The sequence below is a fragment of the Tetrao urogallus genome (genome assembly GCF_951394365.1).
Source record: "Tetrao urogallus genome assembly, chromosome: 1".
NCBI classification, from domain to species: domain Eukaryota; kingdom Metazoa; phylum Chordata; class Aves; order Galliformes; family Phasianidae; genus Tetrao; species Tetrao urogallus.
In genome coordinates, this window is record NC_136813.1 from 123,892,222 (window position 1) to 123,917,438 (window position 25,217).

General features: G+C 38.5%; 1 protein-coding gene across 1 annotated transcript in view; it reads right to left on the reverse strand.

The window, feature by feature from the left end:
• ATXN10 (ataxin 10) overlaps positions 1–25,217 on the reverse strand; it is a gene marked incomplete at both ends in the record, with an annotated part of 96,922 nt that overhangs the window by 48,614 nt on the left and 23,091 nt on the right. Inside the window, 3 exons of the mRNA XM_079550660.1 lie at positions 4,609–4,689; positions 18,749–18,913; positions 19,839–19,935. Of these exons, the coding sequence (XP_079406786.1) occupies positions 4,609–4,689; positions 18,749–18,913; positions 19,839–19,935 (343 nt within the window). The remainder of the gene's footprint in view (positions 1–4,608; positions 4,690–18,748; positions 18,914–19,838; positions 19,936–25,217) is intronic.

Here is a 25,217-nt window from a genome sequence, read left to right on the forward strand (position 1 = left end):
AAGTGCAGTGTTATCTTCCTTTTTTTTTTTTTTTTTTTTTTTTTTTTGGCACCACATAGGAAGACCTTTGTCAATCTCATGTTCCCCACTCCCCCAACCAAATTTACTTCATTCCTCCTAAATCCAATCAAATTAGCAGGAGCTTGGAACAATTACTATTAAGTATTTGCAATCACATATAAACATGCTGTTGACTCTCAGAATCTGCAGGCAAATTACAACCTTAATGTACAATTTGTACCTGGAAACCCATTATTACAAAGTACAGTGAAGTTTTGCTAAGCTCAACTAAAAACAGTAACATACAATTTCATAATGTTATTATCATTCAACAATTTTTACTGCAAATGTGAATCATTTATACCTTCCAAAGTGCCAGATAATTGTAACATTCCATAACACTGGGATATCTCGGCATTGAAGCACTCCACTAACAGTGGTTCTGTAAGACAAATTAACCTCTTTCTCAAAATACCTCAATTCATAGAATGGCCTGTTTTGAAACGGACCTCAAAGACCATCTAAGAGTCACAAGAGCTGAGTAGAGGGGGACAATCGCCTCCTTCCCCCTGCAGCCACATCCTTCTTTTAATGCAGCCCAGAACACAGTTGGCCTTCCGGGCTGCAAGCGCACACATTGCCGGCTCATGTCCAGCTTCTAATCTACCAGGACCCCCAACTCATTCTCTGCAGGTCTGCTCTCAAGGAGCTCTTCTCCCAGTCTGTACAAATACCTGGGATTGCTCAGGCCCAAGTGCAGCACTTTGCACTTGGCCTTATTGAACCTCATTGGGGTTTCATGGGCCCACTTCTCCAGCCTGTCCAGATCCTTCTGGATGGCTTCCCTTCCTTCCAATGTATCAACTACACCACTCAGCTTGGTATCATCTGCGAACTTGCTGAGGGTGCACTCAATGCCATGAACAGTTTGTAGAAAGGACCCTGCTGAGTTCATTTCACGCACTGTACAGATGGTCATCAGCTATGTTGACAGGAAGTATGTTTGTGTAGGTTTATGGATTTTCACTGAATTTATTACTACAAATCATGTAAACTCTACTATGCTTTTCAAAAAGAAAATCACAGTTCAGTTGTGAATTTGATGCCTCTTGATTTACTGTCAAACACATGGAAATACATGTTGTAGAAATGTCTCAGTTAAAAAAAAAAACAAACAACAACCCAGCAATGGCATCTTTCTATGTAACATTCTAGAGTATTTAAAAATGCATTTTTTTGAGATATATGAGAAGACAAAACCAGGTCAGATAAACACATTTTGACTGTCATTAACTAGGGAAAAAAAGTGACAGTATAAACCGAAGCATAGGGAATTCATTGTTTCGAAACGAGACAAGGAGCCTTCACCGCAAGAGTGCCGCATTGGTGTCCAATAAGGCTGACTGAGCCAAATAAACGGAGAAAGGACGGATGCGGTATTGAGGTGTCTGGAGAAGGCAGCTTAAGCTCATGAATAAATGGTACCTCTCAGTTACAGTGTTTTCCATCACGCACATTAAATACGCTTACTTTAAATATATTTACCAAAAAGAATTAACTATGTTGAGAAAGTTTGTGAGTACATACGTTAGTAGTGACTCTTAAAGTTGGCAGTTGCCTTAGATAACCAAGTATATGCAGTTTATAACCACAATATTTGCACTATTTGCAGTATTTGCACTATTCAAAGCATTTCCTGTAATTGAAATCTAGTATATTTGTGATATTGTGGCCATGATGTGTGCCATAAGTAGCTCTTGTTGTAGAAGTGGTTCTGTAATCTGAATTTCCCATTAAAAGACAAATTCCTGACTTCTGAACAATTTTCTTTTTCATTTCCTAAGAAATTTAAGCAATTTGATGTTGCATGCCTGAGTTTGCAAACTGCATGGAATAAGTACTGAGAAAACGTGATCAGCACTTTTAATGATACTCTTGCTCTGAAAAGTGTATGATGATGTGACAGTCTTCTATTTCTTTGCAAGTGATTACAGCAGAGACATGGCTATAGTACTGAGCCAAAAGACTGTACAGATACTTGAATTCTTTGCCAGATTTGAGATTTCCCTGACATGTATGCAAGCATTTGGCAGAAGAATGCAGAAAAAGCTTACTCAAGTTAGGCACTAGTGTGGACAGTTTAAGTTAATGCCTTGAAAGTCTTAATTACATTGTAAAACTTTTAAAATGCATACATCTACTGTCATTTTTAAGAAGGTTTCTTGCATTAATCAACAGCAACAACATTACAAAACAAATGTTTAAAATTTTTTAGGCCTCTGAACTATTAGATTTGGTTTGGATTAGTGTTCTCAGTGGATGATGTATTCATTGAACAAATTAACAGCAGTGAAATTGGTACTTGAGTAATGTAACTGGCACCACTTCCTGCTACAGGACTGCTGATGACCAGTGGCAGGTTTTCATTTGTGGTAATGTTTATAGATTTACAGACACAAAATAGCTGGAGTTAATTGTGGGATTATAGTCCATCCTTAATTTATGAGTTTACGATCAGTTACACCTACATAAGGTGCTTACAAGTACTGTTACAAATCAAAAGAATTTCAGATTAAAAAAAACAGTTTTCATCAATGACATAGACGATGTCCTCAAGTGCATCCTCAGCAAGTTTGCAGATGACACCATGCTGTGTGGTGCAGATGATACAATGGAAGGAAGGGAAGCCATCCAAAAGGATCTGGACAGGCTGGAGAGGTTGGCCCATGAAACCCTAATGAGGTTCAATAAGGCCAAATGCAAAGTGCTGCACTTGGGCCTGAGCAATCCCAGGTATTTGTACAGACTGGGAGAAGAGCTCCTTGAGAGCAGACCTGCAGAGAATGAGTTGGGGGTCCTGGTAGATTAGAAGCTGGACATGAGCCGGCAATGTGTGCGCTTGCAGCCCGGAAGGCCAACTGTGTTCTGGGCTGCATTAAAAAAGGGGTGCCCAGCAGGGAGAGGGAGGCGATTGTCCCCCTCTACTTGGCTCTTGTGAGGCCCCATCTGCAATACTGCATCCAGGCCTGGGGTCTCCAGCACAAGAAAGACGCGGAACTCTTCCAGAGGAGGGCCACTATGATGATGAGAGGGCTGGAGCACCTCTCCTATGAGGAAAGGTTGAGGGAACTGGGATTGTTAAGCTTGGAGAAGAGAAGGCTCCAGGGAGACCTCACTGTGGCCTTCCAATACTTGAAGGAAGCATATAAACAGGAGGGGAAATGGCTGTTTACGAGGGTGGATAGTGTTAGGACAAGGGGGAATGGTCTTAAACTGAGACAAGGGAAGTTTAAGTTAGATATTAGGAGGAAGTTTTTCAATCTGAGGTTGGTGACACACTGGAACAGGTTGTCCAGGGAGGTTGTGGATGCCCCATCCCTGGAGGCATTCAAGGCCACGCTGGATGTGGCTCTGGGCAGCCTGGTCTGGTGGTTGGTGGTCCTGCACATAGCAGGGGGTTGAAACTAGATGGACATTGTGGTCCTTTTCAACCTAGGCCATTCTATGATTCTACAGTATGATTCTATGATATAAAACAAACAAACAACCTAACCCAGTCTTGGCTGTCCTCAAGAGGATCACTAAAACAAAAAAACAGCCTCTCCCACTAACCACTTTGGAGTTACAAGATATTTAGAGGCTTGTGATAGCAATGGTAGTGGGAGGATGGTTGGACTGGATGATCTTACAGGTCATTTCCAACCTTGCAATTCTACACTTGGTTAATGAACCTCTATCAGTAGACACAGTAAGCACACACTTCATTTTTTGTTTCCAGTTGGTTAACCTGATGAAAGGAGAAAGAAGAACAGTATATCCCTCATTATTCCCATCTCTCACCTGTATATCTATGCTATTTACCTCAATTTATAACATATTTCTTTTGTTCCTCTATCCTGTGTCTGAATGATCATTTGTAATAACACTTTGGTTTTAGACAGATCAAAATCACAGAAAAAAAACATAAGTCACAGGGATTTTTTTAATGTGTTGTCTTTTACCTGCAACTTCCCTATGCAAAGGGGGAAGAAAGTAGCTATTTTGAATACACAAACATAGGATCACATAATGTGAGAATATTCTAATATTATTATTATTTTTAGTTCTGGAAATACTAAAAAGATTAAGTTATCACAAGCATCGGCACATCTACTTTTGTTTGTTTTTATGTTCCACTAACCAGCACTAGGTATACTTCCATGTTCAGTAAAGTCTTTTTTTTCATTTCTTACAAATACAGTGGGAGCATGAACATATGAAGACATTTGACATATAGCTGTAAAACGCTGCAGGGTGTGGTGCTCTTATGAAATCAAGGCACAGGCATGAAGTCTTGTGTGTTTTTTTTTTTTCTTTTTTTTTTTTTTTTTCTGAAGTATTTCTTTACCAAGTAATGGCGCCAACCTGGATTCTGCAACCCTACATAAATCACTGCCAGTTGTGGCTAAACTGTAATGTTAACCAACCAATTTAAAACCATTACTGACATAGAAACATGTATTTAGAGATTTTGTGCCAACTACGAAACCACACAGTTTTTCAATCATGTGAACAGGATACTCTATATGGAATGCTAAATACTAAAAGCCACATTGGTTTTGGGGTTACCTTTCTTGATTGCTCAGTTTGGCATAGAGGGCTTTTACCAACTCTGGACATTGCAGCAAATAGTCTGTAACAATTAAGAACCTAAAGAAAAAAAAAAAGAAAAATATTTATTACTGGTTATACAAAGAAAACAGCTTCTCCATTATTCCAAATGGTGCTACTTAATTTTACTTGTAAAGAACCATTTGACATACTTCTAATACTATTTCTCTAATTGTGTATTGTTTCCCCTACATTTTCCCATTTCCAAACAAGCTTGGAGGAAAGCTAGTTAAGATCTTTCACCAGTTATAGAAAAGGAATGCCACAATTCCAATAATAAATGACTAATCCAATTTTTAGGTATCTGAGCAAAAAGCCAAAGTTTAGGCTTGAATACTATTATGGTATTTATCACAACACTGATTTTAAGCATCCAAATAAATTCTCAATAAAATAATAAAATAAAATCAAACAAAGCATCCAAATAAACAGAAACTGCGTTGTCAGATGCATGGAAGCAAAAAACTTCTCTTAACTTGCCAAAAAAACACTCCCCTTCTTTAACACAAACTGAAGCCAATATCTAAATTCAACTCCTTGCTCTGTAAGGGGATGAAATACAGTCTATGATCTGTACTATGTACTATGTACTAGTACTGTGTACTATGATCTTTGGAGAAGTCTACTTCTCCGAAGTATCATTCACAACATTAGACACTGGCCCTGTAATTTCAACCTAGTCATGTTCTTCCAGCATCATTAAAAAAAATAATTTAAAAAAAATCCTTAAATTATGAACCTAGAAGTAGTGACAGTGTTATGTATTCTGCATAGGTATACGAATATTAAACTATGCGTTTTTCAATCTATGTTTATTCCTATAAAATATAAATTAATTACTGAACAAATCTCAGAACATCCTCTGCTCATGAAGCTGCTGTGAAGAATAGGCATAGTATGATGAAAACCAAGCATTTCAAATATTCCATCCATCTCCTGCCAACATTCCACTCTCCAAATAGCCTTTTGCTTATCAAAAATTCATTAATAGCCAACAGAAAGATTACATAGAAAGCCTACAGATTTAACAAATTACTTTTAGGAAAAAAAATCAGTAACAATTTGGGGAATAAAAGAACAAGAAGTCCAGAAAGTTAATAGCTATTATTGTTTCCAATGCTAAATGTAGACTCAGCCAGCACCTGGTTCAGTTATTTTAATATGGAAATTTTAGAAGGATAAATGTATATGCATATTTGTATATACACATATATAGACATATCACAGAATGGCCCGGGTTGGAAGGGACCTCAAGGATCATTAATCTCCAAACTCCCTATCACATGCAGGGCCACCAACCTCCACATTTAATCCTAGACCAGGCTGCCCAGGGCCCCATCCAACCTGGCCTTGAACACCTCCAGGGACGGGGCATCCACAGCCTCTCTGGGCAGCCTGTTCCAGCAACTTCACCACTCTCTCTGTAAAGAACTTCCCTTTGACATCCAACCTAAATCTTCCCTCCCTCAACTTAAAACCATTTTAACATCAATCTAAGAGTTTCTCAACACAAATTTGAATGTATAGACTTCCCCACAATTACCAGCACACATATAAATGTTGTTCCAAAAGTAATGCCTCCTATTTGTTCCTATAGAAGCTACAACAGATACAAAGAGCACAATAACACTATTTGATAAGGCAAATCCTTAGCTATAAAACACAACTTTCCAACAGTCTCCATCTGCAGTTTTTTGCCAGCAATGAACAGGAGCTTGCATGCTAAGCGAGGAGACCCACCACCACTGTCACCACTGCTGGAACGCACAACCCACCATCTCACTGTGCTAACATCCACAATTTAGTCTCCCTAAACATTTAGCAAATGTTGATGAATGCCACTGGATACAATTTTTTCCAAATGAATGAATTCATTGACACACCTTTGCCTCATATGCACTTCCATTTCAAATGTCATTTTGTCACTGTCCTTCTGCTGTCATCTGTCACATGGCAACAAAATTTAATGAAATGTTGGTGGGAAGGTTCAACTTCACTGCTATCCTGCAAACACCTGTCTCTGCTATCATTGGCCAGTATTATTTTTAGTGCAGCCCTTGTATATTTCAACACTAAGCAGCAAAGACTCAGATGTAACACCACAATTACATCAAACCATTGACACAGCAGTCAAGGAGAATACTTCCACAGTTCTTAAACCAACAATTCATGGCATAAGAGCTATCCACAGTTAAACCTTCAAGATGATAACTGACTGCATTTCTTAAGAATTTGAGTAGAAGCAAAGGTTTCCATCTGCAGTCATAAAAGGGACAAGCGAACAAACAAACCCCAAATCCATAACTATGGCTGTGAAAATCACAGAATCACAGAACTGTAGGGGTTGGAAGGGACCTCCTGAGATCATCGAGTCCAACCCCCCTCCCAAAGCAGGTTCCCTACATCAGGTAGCACAGGTAGGCATCCAGGCAGGTCTTGAACATCTCCAGAGAAGGAGACTCCACCACCTCCCTGGGCAGCCTGTTCCAGTGCTCCGTCACCCTCACTGTAAAGAAGTTCTTGCGCATGTTTGTGCGGAACTTCCTATGCTCCAGTTTCTGGCCATTTCCCCTTGTCCTGTCTCCACTCACCACTGAAAAGAGTCCGGCCTCGCCATTCTGCCCCCCACACCTTAGATATTTATAGACCTGGATCAGGTCCCCTCTCAGTCTCCTTTTCTCAAGGCTGAACAGACCCAGTTCACTCAGCCTTTCCTCATAGGAGAGATGCTCCAGGCCCTTCACCATCTTCGTGGCCCTCCGCTGGACTCTTTCCAAGAGATCCCTGTCTTTTTTGTACTGGGGAGCCCAGAACTGGACGCAGTACTCCAGATGAGGTCTTACCAGGGCAGAGTAGAGGGGGAGGATCACCTCCTTTGACCTGCTGGCCACGCTCTTTTTAATGCACCCCAGTAAGCCATTGGCCTTTTTGGCCACAAGGGCACACTGCTGGCTCATGGCCAACCTGTCGTCCACCAGGACACCCAGGTCCCTTTCCGCAGAGCTCCCCTCCAGCAGCTCATCCCCCAACCTGTACTGGTGCATGGAATTATTCCTCCCCAGATGCAAGACTCTACACTTGCTTTTGTTAAACCTCATCCGGTTTTTTTCTGCCCAGCTCTCCAGCCTATCCAGGTCTTGCTGAATGGCAACACAGCCTTCAGGCATGTCAGCCAATCCTCCCAACTTCGTATCATCGGCAAACTTGCTGAGGGTGGCCATTATCCCCTCATCAAGGTCATTGATGAAGATGTTGAACAAGACCAGACCCAGCACAGACCCCTGAGGAACACCGCTGGTTACAGGCCTCCAACCGGACTCTGCACCACCAACAACGACCCTCTGCGCTCTGCCAGTCAGCCAGTTCTCAACCCACCTCACTGTCCACTCATCTATCCCACACTTCCTCAGCTTTGTTATAAGGACGTCATGGGGGACAGTATCAAATGCCTTGCTGAAATCAAGGTAGACTACATCCACTGCTCTCCCCCTGTCCACCCAGCCAGAGACAACATCATAGAAGGCTACCAGGTTGGTCAAGCATGACGTCCCCCTTGTGAACCCGTGCTGACTACTCCTGATAACCTCCTCTTCTTCCAGTTGTCTGGAGATGACATCCAGTACAAGCTGTTCCATCACCTTTCCAGGGACAGAGGTGAGGCTGACTGGCCTATAATTGCCTGGGTCTTCCTTCTTGCCTTTTTTGAAGACTGGGGTGACGTTGGCTATCTTCCAGTCTTCAGGCACCTTCCCCGTCTTCCAAGACTTCTCAAAGATGACCGAAAGCGGTTCAGCAATCACCTCTGCCAGCTCCTTCAGCACCCGTGGATGAATCCCATCGGGTCCCATGGATTTCTGAACACTGATGTTGCCTAGGCGCTCCCGGACCACCTCTTCCCTGACAGAAGGGGGGTCTTCCATTCCCCAGATCCTCTCACTAATCTCCAGGGTCTCAGATTCCCGAGGGGGAGCTTTTTCACTGAAGACAGAAGCAAAGAAGGCATTCAGTATCTCCGCCTTCTCAGCATCCCCCGTTACCAGCACACCCCCGTCACTTAGCAGGGGAGCCACATTCTCCCTAGTCTTCCTTTTACTGTTAATGTACTTGAAAAAACCTTTTTTATTATCCTTTATCCCCTTTGCCAGATTTAATTCCAGGCGGGCTTTAGCCTTCCTTGTCGCATCCCTGCAGACCCTGACAACATTCCTGTATTCTTCCCAAGTAGTCAGACCCTTTTTCCACATTTCATGGGCCTTCTTCTTTCCTTTGAATTTGTGCACGAGCTCCTTGCTCATCCACACAGGTCTCCTGCCACCCTTTCCCGATTTCTTCCTCACAGGGACGCACTGATCCTGAGCTTGGAAGAAGAGCTGCTTAAATGCTGACCAGCTCTCACAGGCCCCCTTGCCTTCCAACACCCTAGCCCATGAGACAGCTCCAAGTAGGCCCCGAAAGAGATCGAAGTTGGCTCTCCTAAAGTCCAGGATAGCAATCCTACTTTTTGCTTTACTTCTTCCACTCAGGATCTTGAACTCCACCATCTCGTGGTCACTACAACCCAAGCTGCCCCCGACCTTTACTTTCCTGACAAGCCCTTCTCTATTAGTGAGAATAAGGTCCAGCAGTACCCCTCTCCTTGTCGATTCCTCAACCACCTGCATCAGGAAGTTGTCTTCAACACATTGCAGGAACCGTCTGGACCGCGCATGCCTGGCCACATTGCTTTTCCAGCAAATATCTGGATGATTGAAGTCCCCCATAAGCACCAGCGCCTGGGATCGTGACGCTGCTTCCAACAAAGGCCTGTGACAGGCCTGTGTAGCTTCTTAATGTAAAAAATTCAGTTGACAATGAAGCATGTTAATATTGCATTTAAAGAACAATACAAAGCTTAATTTTTCAATGTGGCAACTGGAACTATAAATTTTGTGTTCTACCTTTCATGATCAATATTGCTTTAGGGAAATCTTATTGGATACTTGTCTTGCAGTTAAAAAAACTAAATACTTCTCACAAAATATATGTATATAACGCTAATAATTGCAAACTGGTGATTACTACTGCTAAATGGAAGATCCATATTTCAGTCATTATTTGGTCTTTCAGTCATTATTTGGACTATACTCTTGTATTTATTAACATGCATCTGTCACTAGAATTAGAATTGGACTAGAATTTCATAGCTAGACAAGTCTGAAGTATTTTAGAGGAAAGTTTTTGCTTATAAAGATGCGTGTACTTCTATATGTGCTTCTTCATCTTTTAACTTCAAGACAATCCATATTTGATTTTCTCTTTTAACCTATCTACTGCCTACATTACTGCATGAAAGAATACAGTGCATTACATTTTTCAAGAGCATTACCAGGAGATGTCATAAAAAAAATCAGTAGTGGGATAAAGCACTTCTCTCTAGATACCATGTTCAGAAATTCTGGTGGTAGTAAAACAAGAGTGCAAGAAATTAAAGTTGCCATTTTCAGTCTTCAGCTCTCTTGTTTTTCATTTAGGTAAGGGAGAAGAAGAAGAATGAAAGTAAGACAATCCAGAACCTTGAAATAAGAAAGACACTTAGTTTCAGGTTATTGACTTAACATGGCATTACAGACGCCAAAAAAAGGCTCTGATAATAGATTTAAATCTCTTTGGAGGCCAACACAAGAACCACTGGGATAAACTCAGTACCACTATAATTTAGTGAAAGAACTGGTGAAAATTAAAGTTGTTATGCAAGCATTGCAAAGTAACAAATGAACAGTGTTATTAAATATGCTAATGTTCTTGAAATTTAAAAATTGTTTGGCTAAAAATCTTGTAAAAACTTAAAAAAATATATATCAGGCACTTACATAGTAGGTAACTACAGGAGGAGATGCTCAAAGATTTAAAAATAGCAAAGGGTTTCACTGTTCCAAATGGAACTAGAGCATCAGACAAGACAAAATAGTATAAGCTACACTTGAACTCAGTATATCCCAAATATATATTTATAACATATTATACTCCAGTCAAAGCTGAGTGTAAGCAATCAATTTGATCACAAAATGTTATGCTCCATATTAAGTTGATTTGATTATATTAGCAAGTCCGGAGAACAGCATGCTTTGTCTCAGAAGACAACAAAATTTTTTTAGGAGAAAGAATAAAAACACACAGGAATTCTCTGTTTGATCAGCAAACTTCTCATCTCAAAACCAAAAGCATATTTCACCATCTCAAACAAAGTCATGCCACCCATTCCTTAATCAGAATGAAATACTAATTTTTACTACAACAAACAAGCATGACAAATAATCCAAGTTTTGAAGAAAAGAAAAGAAAAGAAAAGAAAAGAAAAGAAAAGAAAAGAAAAGAAAAGAAAAGAAAAGAAAAGAAAAGAAAAGAAAAGAAAAGAAAAGAAAAGAAAAGAAAAGAAAAGAAAAGAAAAAGAAAAAGAAAAAGAAAAAGAAAAAGAAAAAGAAAAAGAAAAAGAAAAAGAAAAAGAAAAAGAAAAAGAAAAGAAAAAGAAAATTTAGGCAGCCAATTTTTTAAAGCTGTCTCACAAGCCTTTAAAACAAAACAAAACAAAAGAACAACAGGAAAAAACAATGTACTTGGGACCAGAACACACTTGAGAAACAGAAGTATTCTGGCCTTCCACAACAGCATAAGCATTCTATCTAAACCACTAAAAGAAGACAAAAAATAAACAAACAAAAAACAACTAACGAGAATTGGAGTGTGTGTAATTAACTCTACTCAAACAGCAGAATTAAAGCACTTCTTGCTCAAAAGGACAGTAAGGGAAAACATTTCTATATTTAAGGCTCAATCCCAAGTACAGTAACAATACTCTTCTCCTGAATGGAATAAAACACAACAGTGAATATCCTTCCATCTTCAAAAGTTATTACTTGTAATGAATGAATCCTCCTTGCACAGGCCATGATATGGTCCACTAAGTCAACTCTCAGGCCTACAAGACCAACTTCAAACTACCTATAATATTTCTTACATTTAGAATACACTCCTGTTCAATTCAATAGCTACATGTGGAAGACACCGAAAGGAGATTTATTTTTACTTTTGGGCAAACTCTGAATCACTTTTTTTTTTTTTCCCTGAAGTGCTACAAAGTAAAAAATTACTTTCTACCCCTTTGTCTTCGTAAAATACTCAAGAAGAAAGAGAAGAAAGAGGTGAAAGGACAAATAAACACGTGAACCTGAGCTTTCAGAGACTGGGGAGATCTGTGCCAATATGCTGCTTCTGCAAATAGAAAGTAGAAGCTACTCAGATCTCTACAATTAAAGAAACTTTTCCAATTGTCAGTACTATTTAAAACCACAGTTGAACTTGGAACCTGCAACATAACTTGAACTTTCCTGGAATTAAAAATAAGAATTACCTTCTAAAGAGCAGAAAGGAGCAGGGGAAACCCTAAACTATCAGAGAGGACAGGCAGATTTGCCAGCCCCAAAAGGAAAAAAAGTAACATTTTCTGGTTTTTGCACTGCATGCATACCAATTAAGCAACAAGCACTCTACTGCAGAGTTCCATCTTTGCCTTCAAATCTGTGTCCATGGGCAAGACTCCTTGCCACAGGAGCAACTAGTTTCTGTCCACACTTCTTTCCATAAGCCAAGACAAAATAACCAAAGGCAAAAATGGGGAGGCGTAGTCCCATAACCTAATCTTTACAGTCATCACCAAGCTGTGGTTTCAAAAAGAAACAGTAGATGTTCAGAAAAACTTATTTCTAATGCCAAACAGCTGACCATACTCTTAATATCATTTTGATGGAAGCCAAAAGGCATATTATGCCTCTTATTTAAAATGGAGGATTTCTGTTCCTCGCTTTTCAGGAATCAAAAATGCAACCTGTTTTTTCATAGTAGCAGCACTGCATGTTGCACACACTTGGAAAAAGTGATGACAAAGCTATACTCTCATCTCTAATGGAACCACCCAACTATTTCTAAAATAAACAGCTTTTAGATTACACACTGGTCTCGGTTAGGATAAATTATAATGTAGTTTTGTACTACTTTTTCCTAATTATTTTACAAAACACATATGTTTGCAGGTTCAATATTTTAAAATAGATTTCATGTGGCATTCTATGCTGGTTTCTCTTCTAAATACAGCAGCTTCTAAACTGTGCAACACACTTCACTGCTGCTGATTAATATAAACCCGAAAGGGAGTTGGTACGCATGTGTTGTGAAACACAGAGGAATGACTTTTTAAAGGCTCCACAATTTTCCAGAGCCTAATAGCATAGGCTTCTGCATGTTTAAAACAAAAACATTTTTGTAGAAAAAAATGGCAGAGCTTGGCAAGGCTTTTCATTGTATTGCACATGTAATGCTGGATATTGCTTGTGCTTTCTTCTTCCCTTGGAACTGCTGCAGAGGAGCTTGTTAGAAGATTCTTCAGATTTTGGTAGTAACCACATGGGAATAGTGAGTGGGAAACATGTTTCAGTTACTGAACAGGGTGTTCCAGCTGTGTTTCCTAAGGGAAGGATCTGTCCAATTCCCAGATAGTATCCTTAGGCAGGCAACAGTTGCCAAAATAAAGCAGGATTATAAAAAGAAACATAACCTTACAGACTAAGCATATTCACTTACATGCTTGAGATATGGTCAAAACAAATTATCAACTTTTCAGAAGTGCATTAGCGTCCATAATGGAGGTACACTGGAAAGATGAGGATACACAGAAAATAAAGGATCGTCTCACAGGAGCTTGCAAACTATGCTCATTCCTTTGAATGGTAGTGGGTAGACTGCACATTGGAAAAAGTAAAATCTAAGTATGAATAATGCAGAAAGACCGACCACAGTTTAACCGACAGATCTGTTGTGAGAGATAAAATAAAAGAGAACTAATATTAAATGAAAACAAACAAACAAACAAACAAAAACCTCAAAAGAAGGTGGAAACAACAGAAAAAAAATATTGAGGTTTAAAACCTTTCCACTTGCAAGAAGGAATGCTAATTCCACAACTGTGTCCATGAACAGAGCAAACTGCAAGACAGAGATCAAAACCAATACCTCAAAGGGGAGCCTACTTGCCTAAAGGACAAGTTTTCAGGACTGAAGGCAGGACAGGAACAGTAACATACACCAAGCTGTAGCAGCTTAAAAAATTTTCCACCAGTCAGCAGATACGTATTCTTAGGCTAACAGCCTAGACAGTAAATGCACATTACAAAGGTCCTTGCATTTTCCAGAGAACAACTACACTGCAAAGAACTGTTGAGTAGATAGGATCATTTAATTACTATGGCATAAATCAAACCAAAGAAAAGAAACTTACTAACTTGTTTCTGCAGAGCCAGTCTTTGCAAAGACTTATGCTTTGAATCGCATTCTTTAACATCATTCCCCTCTAAACATTCTGAATGCAGTAAGCTCTGGGCATTCTTTACAGGCCAAAATACAGATCCAAACATTCAGGACAAGACAGGTAATTTTCAACAGCTTTCAGTCCGTAAAACTTCTAGTTTTGTCTTGTTCTAACATTTTAGCTAAAGGCTAGAAAACAAAGGAGTATACATCCAGTCAGGCTACATTCTGAAGAATCTGTTAGAGATGCCTGTCTCAGATCACTGCCCTTGGGAGTCAGACCAGCAACAATCTCAGTATATTGCCTAGTATTCAAGATTACAGGATCGCTGCCACAAAACAAGTTAAGAAGCTGCGTTGACTGAAAGTTCAGAGGCATTTCAAAAATACAGAGCCTAATAAATGTTAATTAAAGCTATTTTGAAGTAACGCTCTGTATCCAATATTAAAGATGGCAAAGAAAGAAATATTAAAAAAAATCTTGGAGCTGTTCAGAGGATCAAGCTTCTAAAAGAGAAAGAGAAGGTATCAGTAAAATGTGTGAATTACATTTTGCAACTTAACAGATTTCAGAGATAGAGGCATTTCTGAAGCTTACAAGTAACCACAAGCTTAATGAAATGAGCCTTCAGACCATCTGGTATAGATAAACAGGTACCTGATTCTATAAGGGCACTCCATGTAGAACCAACTTACTTCTGAAATTTATTAACTATTTGTTAGCTCAGTGTATGCTACAGAAAACAATAAAAAGTGTGTCACTGAGAAAGACAAATGTAGGCATGCATCATTGAATCTCCTTTTTTTCCATGTTCTGAGATAATTTATGTTATCAGTCTACAAAAATCTCATATAAATGCATCAGTGCTTAGTCTCAAAAATCTCAATATGCTGATCTCCAAACCAGATCTTTTGGGATTCAAAAAAATGCTTTTAAAAATGGACAGCATGCTTTCCACCTCTGAATAGATTCAGCAGATGCTAATCTGAGGTATTCTCTCTCCTCCCCTCAGAAAGCATAGCCACCAACATGCAACACTCCAGATATTCTTTTTTCCCCAACAGAAGATCCTTGTTTTCTACTGAATAGCTTTTGATGCAAGAAGAAGTGAAGGGGAACCCAGAAAACAATGCCCTGTCTTCAGAGACGCTTCCTTCACCCTTTTTAATTAGAAAAGAAGCTTACTGCAGTCAACACAGGAATTGCAGGAGTTCTGCCACCAACAGCCACTTCTAGAAAAGAAAGCTCTCAAGAACTGCTTAGAATAATCTCAGATTTCCTCTGACAAAGACTTCTTCCTAGAAAATTGCTGCAAGACTAGAGGGAGGAATGTCAGAAGCCAAAGGCTGGAATGAGGCTCCTCTTAAACTCTCCCTGAGGACTTTTCCAGCATGGAGATGAAAATCCAGACTCTAAATATGAATGGGATCAAGAACTGAGCAAGAATTGTCAACTGAATGAGAAAAAGATTTTCAAGATGTGCTTCCCCTGCTGTGATGGGGCTACAGTAGGAAACCCAAACATGTGCTTAGCAGAAAGGAGCAGGAAGGACCCCATGGGAGAGACCATAGTTCAGCCAATTGCTTTAAATCCAAATGTTCGCCCTGGCTGTCCTCTCTCTGTTCTAATGATTCATAGCAGCAAATGGAAAAATAACTTAAGCATCATGATTATTTTCAGAATTCATTGGATACTAACTCTAGAGGAACATTAATTTATTAGCTTTAGTAAGTAATAAAATGAAATAGAATACAATCGTGAATAAATGGTTTGCCTACAACCAAAACTCATATGGTTATTCAAAGAAAGATTTTCAATACGTAAGAGCAATGTTTGACAGCAAGAAAGCACAGCCAAGATGAATAAACACATGTGGCATACACTTTTTATTCAGCGTAATAAGAAACCAGATGCTCAAACTGAGACACAAGAAGGTAGGCAGAAATTAAGTAATATTTTTAACTTTAAAAATAAGAACATTCTAAATTCAGTCACATATGAGTCTGGCAGTGAGCATAACCTCTTGGAAGATGACTAGTTTATATTTTGGCTCAGCTATCTAATGCAAGAACAGCTGCTTCAAAATGGTTTCTGTGCACTCTGGTCGCTGTGGCCTAAGGGACTCAAATCTTCACAACAAAGTATCAGCTTTGTTGCAAATTCTGCAGCTATGCAAATTCATCTAAACATACCACTAGGATCGTACTTCAGCGAGAGGTAAAGTACAGCTCCAAAATGTTCAATGAACTGCTGACCAAATATTTTTTCTATAGTACAGTTAGAGAGACGAGATAACGTCTTCTATAGTACAGTTAGAGAGACGAAAGTTGAAGGATACTTCAACTTTCCTCAGCCAAAGAACTCATAAATAACATCACTTCTATCAAAATTAGAAATCCTTTCTGCTGCTAAGCTTTTCTCTTCAGAGCAGAGAACACTTTAAGAAGAAATTTCTGGATGCTATCAAATCAAGTCTAAATAACAGCTATAGCAGAAGGACACTTACACCTCAAAAGAATTCCAGCTTATGCGTGACAGAATGGAGCAGCATTTTAACCTAGTAAATAGAGAACACCGATTAGTCCACTAAAGGTTTTCTACAAAAAGCAGATTCAATATTGCTGGAAATAGAATTTTCCCCTAAGTTTGGAGAACTGGAGAAAAAAACAGCTAGACTAGGCAAGGCATGAGAAAGTCAGCTGGCTGGTGCACCTCCTCTTGCTCAGCAACAAGAGCAAGAAAAAGAAAGCAAGAAAAAATTAACCTGATATCATCTTAGTATTATATGAATATATCCATTCACATTTATTTAACAGGAGGAAAATCAGCAGTAAAAAATGAAACTGGCTTTCAGGTCCACCTTAGGACTATCCTCAAGACAAATAATATTCTCATACTCTAGATAATAAAGAGAAATTTTTAGGCAAGAAAGTTTGGTTGTATTACATCAGGTATAATAATGCTCTTGTACTATGCGCTTTACAGATCGCAAAATTATAGAAAGTGGCAGGAAGTAAAGCAGAATCTAAAATACAACTTGTTTTCTTGTGAAAAAATATCCAGATTCATAAGATTAGTAAGTTAATAACCTCTGTATTTAAAGCTAAAGAACAACTTGTTGCCTAAGAGAAACATTCTATGTTAATACTACCAAAAAAGACAAACAAAAATACCTCTTGCTAGTTTGCAATACAGATATTGCAAAAAAATAATAATATATATATATAGTAATTGTACAACTCAAAACAAGAATACTAATTTGCTAGGCTTTCCACATCTTTCAGTACTCAGAATACTGTCTTCAGAGATACTTTTATAGCCACATACTTATGTCCACATGTTGCACTGTATGATGTAAGATCAAAGCATGATATTAATGTTCATACAGTGGCTAAGTGAAGTAAGAAAAAAAGTTCAGAGAAGGGTAACAAGGCTGGAGAGTAACCAGTGGTAACACAACCCTTATGAGGAGTGGTCGAGACTACTTAAAATCTGGAGAAGAGGAAGCTCAGGTGGTGACCTTATCGCTTTCTACAGCTACCCAAAATGAGGCTGTGGTGAGGTAGGAGTTGGCCTGATCTCCCATGTAACTAGTAATAGGACTAGAGGGAACTGGCCTCACGTTGCACTAACGGAGATCCAGGTTGGACGTCAGGAATTACTACTTCTTCCCTGAGACAGAGGTCAGGCAGTGGAATGGGCTGGTGGTGGAGTCACCAACACTGGAGGTGTTCAAGAAACACTTAGATGCTGTACTGAGGGATATGCTTTACTAGAAAACATTGGTGAAATGTGGATGGTTGGACTGGATGACCTTAGGGGTCTTTTCTAATCTCGGTGATTTCTTGGCTTTCATATCTTAGTCAAAACATTATCTTCAACACATAAAAAAAACAAAGGATAATCAAGATAATTACCTGAAAAGTCATCTGTTTCACACGTACCTCTACTGACTGTGGCCAAAACTAATGATTCGGTTAGTCACTTTTGAAATGGAAGTCTAGTCACCTGATCCTAAAACTAAGTTTCCTTTCTGCAAACTACTTATGTCCTATGCAAACTGACCTGGTTAGGAAAAAAGACCACCCTCCCCCCCCCAAAAAAAAAATTAAGTAATTTTTTTTTCAGTACTAATGCAAGGAAAACGGATTTCTAAATATCTATTTAAACCTTGATAATTTTTCCTAATTAAATTTTTACTTTAAACATGTCCTTCAAGAGAAAAATAAAAAAGTATATGGAGTTTTGTTTTAATAATCCTCTTTTATCCAGTATTTTTCTCATATTAAAAAAACCCTGAATTATTGTGCATATCCTTGTTGACAAACACAACATTTCTCAAATGCATAAGTGACAGAAATATTTACAGAAATAGCCATTAGCAAAAAATTCAAAGCTTGATGGAATAAACCCACCGATTAGTTTTAGAAAATGAAATTTAGAAGATTCACATACAACATGACTTCTCTGTTTCAATGTAAAAATGATTGTATGTCACACTAGACAGCAGATTTGTTAATAAGAAGAGTACTCCACTGAGTCTACAACTCCTGTTTATATCCTCAACAAAGACAGTCTTAGTTTAAGGGAAATCAAATTAGTCAGTATAAGTTTATGAGAAGAACTTGAGATCAAATTAGTAACTTACATATAGATCATCATTTACTACTTTTCAGAGCCACAAATTCAGACACTTTCACGGAGAGATTGATGCTACTAAAACACTTATTTAAGAGGAAAAAATGTCTAAAAGATACATACGACCACTCAGACTCTAGTCGTTCTTTGTAGACTTTTATGATGTGAAGAGCCACAGGCAAGTTCCCAGGATCCATCAGTTCCTTCACTTTCTCTGTATTAAGGCAGGTAAATAAGACCATACAACAGTAGGCAACAATTTTTTCATCACTGTAGGTTAGGCAGGTTCTTCAAGAGAAAATGAATAGTTAAGACGGTAAGTTAAAACTGATGCTGGAAAAACACACTTAAGGACATTCAGCTTGTTTATTTGTTCTTGTCTGCTGTCTTTCAGAGAATCATGAGTTTGCCGTAGCTCAAGAGATATAAAGTCAACTGCAAAGAAAGAAAATCTGAAACTGGAAGTCAAACTTAAGATGTGATTTATAATACTAGTACAATATCTGAACTAACTAGAAATTTAGGAATTGAATGAAACAATAATAATAACCTGTATCTATTACCATACAATCCTCTGACAAGCGGACTCCAAACATATACTCATCCTGAGCACCAAATTCAACGAATATGCCTTTATCAGCAGCTTACTGTGAAAGATTTGGCCAACTACACCAAAAATATTGTCATGTGTCCACACAAAATGGTTTATGTAATGTTTCATGCCACATCATCAATCTCCAGAAACGTATTTCATTAAGGCTAGGATGAATGGCAAAGGGAACGGAAGACACAGATATTAAGCCACTTTTTGTAGATCCCATCTAATCCACAAATAACTGACTGGTCTATACATAAGCAATGTGAATGAAAGAGAAGTCACATTCTTGGAAACAGGCAGTGTATAACTACTTGAAAATACCTCTGAAATAAAGCTTATGCTTGAAGCTCATTATTTAAACATAATTTTCTTCCAGTTTGTGTCAAATAAAATCAATTTACTGTCAGTTTATAACAAACAGGTTTTCAAAGGTCCTGACCCCTGTGGTTGACTAACAAAAAAAAACATCTACAGGATATGGTCTCAACCGCTCCATTTTCCCCAAAGTTATTTTTCAAAGCTTTATGGTGCTAGAAGAAGCACAACTGTCGTGTACAAAAGATTTGAATAAAACCACAGAAATTACATTATAAAAAAAGCCGCATCCATGCTTACAAGAAGAGATCTGGGAAAGCACACTTCCAAATGCTATTCTGGGAATCTCCATTTCCTGCTGCAATGTTTCCAAGAAACTGGAGGCTACATCGAAAAGCTGAAAAAAAGAAAAAAAAAAAAAAAAAAAAAACGAAAAAAAACCAGACAACATATTAACTGGAAATTCAGCAAAACACTAATCAATTTCATAGAAATGAAACTTTTCAACATTACATATATGTATCTACTCACACACACACATACACAATACATCTCAATTCGGTTTTCTGTGCAGTTTCTCACTGTTATTGTATGTTAATATTAGCTTTTTCTCCTCTAATGGAATTGATTTTCCACATTCTGGAATTGTAATCAGAACAAAACTTTTTTCTTTCCACCTCCAATGAGACTTACATTAACATCAAGCAATGGCCGCTAATGATTACAAAAACTAACTGAGTCAGTGAAAGTATAAGATAGATGGAAATGAACGAAAGCATAGAGTTGCAGTTGGTGCAAACTGAAACAGACCCATGCAGAAGCAGTAGCTGCCACATTGCAGCGTCCGTTTTACCTCTAATCAGAGGAGGTTCTTTATAGCACTGGATTAACATAAACAGGCTGTTTGCCATCACTCAAACTCTGCAAAAGCTGGTCCGCCTGCTACTAGAAGAGCTCCCCGGATGCTCTCCATAAGTTAGCTTTAAAAATACGTTACAGCAGGCAAAAACACAACAGGAGAATCCAATCTACTCCCAAGATACCTACACTAAATTTTGTGTAGTAGGACAAATATTTAATATGGTATGTTAATGTAGTTAACCATTTCAGGTCTCTACCGCAGTAAAATTAGAGCCAGTACACTGAGCAGAACTGCCTCTCATTTTAACACTATTTAACAATGTATTCCTACTATTATCACAAAGGATTTATTTCAAACTCCTCTTAATACAGTTTTAAAACAAAGGAAGAAGATGAGTCATAGAACCATAGAATGGTCTGGGTTGAAAAGGACATAAAAACTAGACGTTTAGTCTAGTTTCAACAGCCCTGCTATGTGCAGGGTCACCAACCACCAGACCAGGCTGCCCAGAGCCACGTCCAGCCTGGCTTTGAATGCATCCAGGGATGGGGCATCCACAACCTCCCTGGACAACCTGTTCCAGTGTGTCACCAACCTCAGATTGAAAAACTTCCTCCTAATATCTAACTTAAACTTCCTTTGTCTCAGTTTAAGACCATTCCCCCTTGTCCTATCACTATCCACCCTCGTAAACAGCCATTTCCCCTCCTGTTTATATGCTCCCTTCAAGTATTGGAAGGCCACAATGAGGTCTCCCTGGAGCCTTCTCTTCTCCAAGCTTAACAATCCTAGTTCCCTCAACTTTTCCTCATAGGAGAGGTGATCCAGTTCTTTGATTATCTTAGTGGCCCTACTCTGGATCCGCTCCAAGAGCGCCATAATCCTTCCTGTACTGGAGGCTCCAGGCCTGGATGCAGTATTGCAGATGGGGCCTCACAAGAGCCGAGGGGGACAATCGCCTCCCTCTCCCTGCTGGGCACCCCTTTTTTAATGCAGCTTAGAACGCAGTTGGCCTTCTGGGCTGCAGGCACACATTGCCGGCTCACGTCCAGCTTCTAATCTACCAGGACTCCCAAGTCCTTCTCCACAGATCTGCTCCCAAGGAGTTCTACCCCCACAGTTTGTACAAACACCTGTGACTGCTCAGGCCCAAGTGCAGCACTTTGCACTTGGCCTTGTTGAACCTCATTAGGTTTTCATGGGCCCATTTCTCCAACCTGTAAGATGAATCATAGATGTTGATGGAGTTAATATCAAAGAACCCCTCCTTCCCAGTACATGAAGGAGAGAGACCAACTTTTTACACAGTCTGATAGTGATAAAACAAAGGGGAATGGCTTTAGACTAACAGAGGGAAAATTTAGGTTATATGTTAGGAAGAAATTCTTTACTCAGAGGCTGGTGAGGCACTGGAACAAGAAGAAGTTGTGGATGCATCATCTCTAGAGGTGTTCAAGATCAGGCTGGATGGGGACCTGGGCAGTTTGATCTAGTGAGTGTCAACCCTGTCCATAGAAGAAGAGTTAGAACTAGATGATCCTTAATCTCCCTTCCAATCTCAGCAATTCTGCAAAAAATATAAATACGTAAGTTAACAAAATCAAAAGCACAAACCCACAGAGCTCACAAAATTAAACACTTTTGGTGTTACTGACAGCTTTCAATAGCTTGATCATTTTTTACAGGTTGATGAGGAATCTCAAATATTAAAATGCAGTTTAACAAATAATAAAAATAGTTGTCTGTTATGTACAGATGTGACAAATGTTGTCAGATTCAGAAAACATAAGATCTCTTTAAAAGGTGTTGTGCCAGCTGGCAGTCACATCTCCTACCAAGGGTTGGGCATATGTCCTCTTGGGAAGAAAAAGAAAGCGAGTCAAAAATGAGGCAAATTGGTTTTAAAGAATATTAACTTTTTTCCCATGTATCTCATTTAAGTCCAAAATATATATGTCTCTTCCGTAATGCACTTCAAATCATCTTCTCCTTTAGGCTTTGTTTTTACTATCTGTGTTCTTTCTACTTGCAAATCTACTAGTCTACTTGCACTGCAAGGTCTATTTGCACCTTTTTATTTTCTTTTTACCCCCTCTGCCCATCACTGTGCTGCCATTTCTTCCATTCATCTGATTCCCATCCTGCTGACTGAAGAGTTTTTCTGCAGGACAGCTATCATGGGCACACTACTCTTCTAGCAGACATCTTATGGAAATGTTTCCCTGCTAGAAAAAAACCTAAAAAGGTGGTAAATCCTAATAGGATTTTATTTCTCTATGTGTACTCCTTACCTATTCTACTATGAAAAGACCTCTCAATTTAGTTTTAGTCTACTTTTTAACTAAGATTTGCTTGATCTTTTTTATGCAGCAATTACACTTAGCTCTTCAGAGACTAGGCTGTCAAAAAATACCAAACTAAGGAAAAAGAAGTTAAAGATCCTTATTGACATTCTCACAGTGACAACTATAAAAAGCATATGTTTGTAATATGATAATAAATATCCAGAAATTACCTATTAATCACACATTAGAGTCTTAGTATTTGTGAAAGTAATCAATCAAAGTTCTCCTTTCATCTTGATTCCCTGAACAAATGAGAAGGATCCAGGGAAGACCATGGCTCTTTCCATGCCATGAAAAAAGAAACAGTTTAATCTGTAAGTGCTTTTTAAGCCACAGAGGCTAATATTTTTCATTTACTTTGAAGAAACAAATCAATATATGGGCAAGCAGTTAATCTGTGAGACAAAAGCAGGAGTATCTACTCACATTAAGCGTATCTCAATATTGCAGGGTTTCCTCACAAAAGTAATCTTGTGAAAAATCTCAAGCAGTTTAAAGGGAAGGTGTAATTCTACAAGCACCTGAGGCAAGTGATCTACTTCAGGAATAAAGATTACACAAATCAGTGTATAAATCTTTGCTCAGAATGTGTCAACTCAATTAACTCATATGCTCTGCCACAGTTACAATGCAACTGCTGCAATATTTTTACAATTTTTGATTTTTCTTTTTCCTACCCCTCAAAAATATAATAATATTACATTAAAAATATAATTCATTACAGAGTACTCAGTGAGATGTCAGGTGAACAGCACATACCAAATACACTTTGTGTACTGGAATGTATTTATGTACAACACTCAGTAGTCACAAAGGAAAGCAAATGATGAAGAGGTGTAAACGATGGTATAAGACATTACAGCACCACAACCAGAGTAGCTCATCAGAGCACACACACTGCATCACTGTCTGCACAGTTATGCACTAAAAATACAAAACACAAAAAACCTACTAGGACACTCACACACCTCTGAGGTCTACTTGGTTGTCTTACCGCAACACATATCAGAGAAACGGCATTTATATCCAAAAAGGATTCCACATTAAAAATACTAGCATATGACCAATACCATATAACACTGAATTTTGATTTAAGCATTGAAAATCTATACATTGATATTTAAGTTTTTTTGCTTTTGTTTTTTAAAGCACAGATTAACAACAACAACAAAAACGAATCTGTTAATTCATAGCAAGACCCAGGGGTACTGATGAGTTAAGGAAACAAGCAAATAACAGACCATGGAAGCCTCTTAGCATGTAACTTCCAGGTTCCTCTTGTTTGTTTTATATCTATCAGACTTCATTGCTGCAACACACCCTCCAGTAGTCCTTACAAATCGCTAAAACATAGATACTAATTTCTCCTCTTCAAAAACACATTGTACTTGGAGGAAAAGCAACAAAAAAAATCTAGAAATGGATTATTGAGTCCAACTCCATTACACAGCTGAAAGAACTCTGCTATCCATTCAGTAACACATTGTCTGAAAAAGGGAGACTACCTCCCTTTTTCTATGAAAACTTAGGATCTTTACGCAGCTAGAATGATTGCCAACCACTAGTTTCAGCTGCATTAGCTATTATTTGTGAAACACTCCCCATAAAAAACACTTTGTCCTTTCCATAGAAGTGATTTATTTAACCCTTAACTCCGTCCCCTCATCTTGGTGTCCACCAGTGCTGACCTTAACAAATGCTTTTGTGGGTATAGGGACAGCTAAATTTTAATTAAAAAAAAAAAAAAGTAAAAAGTTACACTGTGTGTGGTCAACCAGACTATTTTTAACCTGATGGTCAACCACTGTGAAATTATATGTACTAAGATGTAACTTCTGATACACAGATCAACCCTAGAGCTGAAGAAGCTTTTTGCCAAATTCCAATAGTTCCTAGAAACTCCAAAAATAATCTTGGTATAAAATATGTACAATTAACATATTTCCTAATGAATTTTAGCATGTTTGACTACATATAAACTGATCTTTTTGAATCACTCAATACTACCCATGCAAAAATGAGGCAGGTGCTATTGTTTTATGCCCTTCCAAGACAGTGGTTTAAATGCACTCTAGAACATCAGTATCTTCAAGAACACAGTTCAATATGTTCCCTTCAATCATTCATGATCATAACCAAAAGGAACCACACTCTAACACACAGTTTTCACTTCATTATACTGCAGTGCTACTGAGACAGACTGAAATAGACATGAATACTTCACAGGCCTGACTCTCTATTGCTCCTTACAGTCCAAAAGAAGTCATTTCAGTACCAATTGCAGAATCAGACTGTGTATCAAATGAAAAATTAAATACTTCAAGTTATTAGGACAAAGATTTAAAGCGCCGCATTTTGAAAAAGCAGTACACTGTTTTGTTCTCCTCCATGTGGTACTATTTCCAAAGAAAAGTTGCTGAAATTCCAGCTTACAACAGTCACGAGATTTCCATTATTTTTATTTGAGGTAGG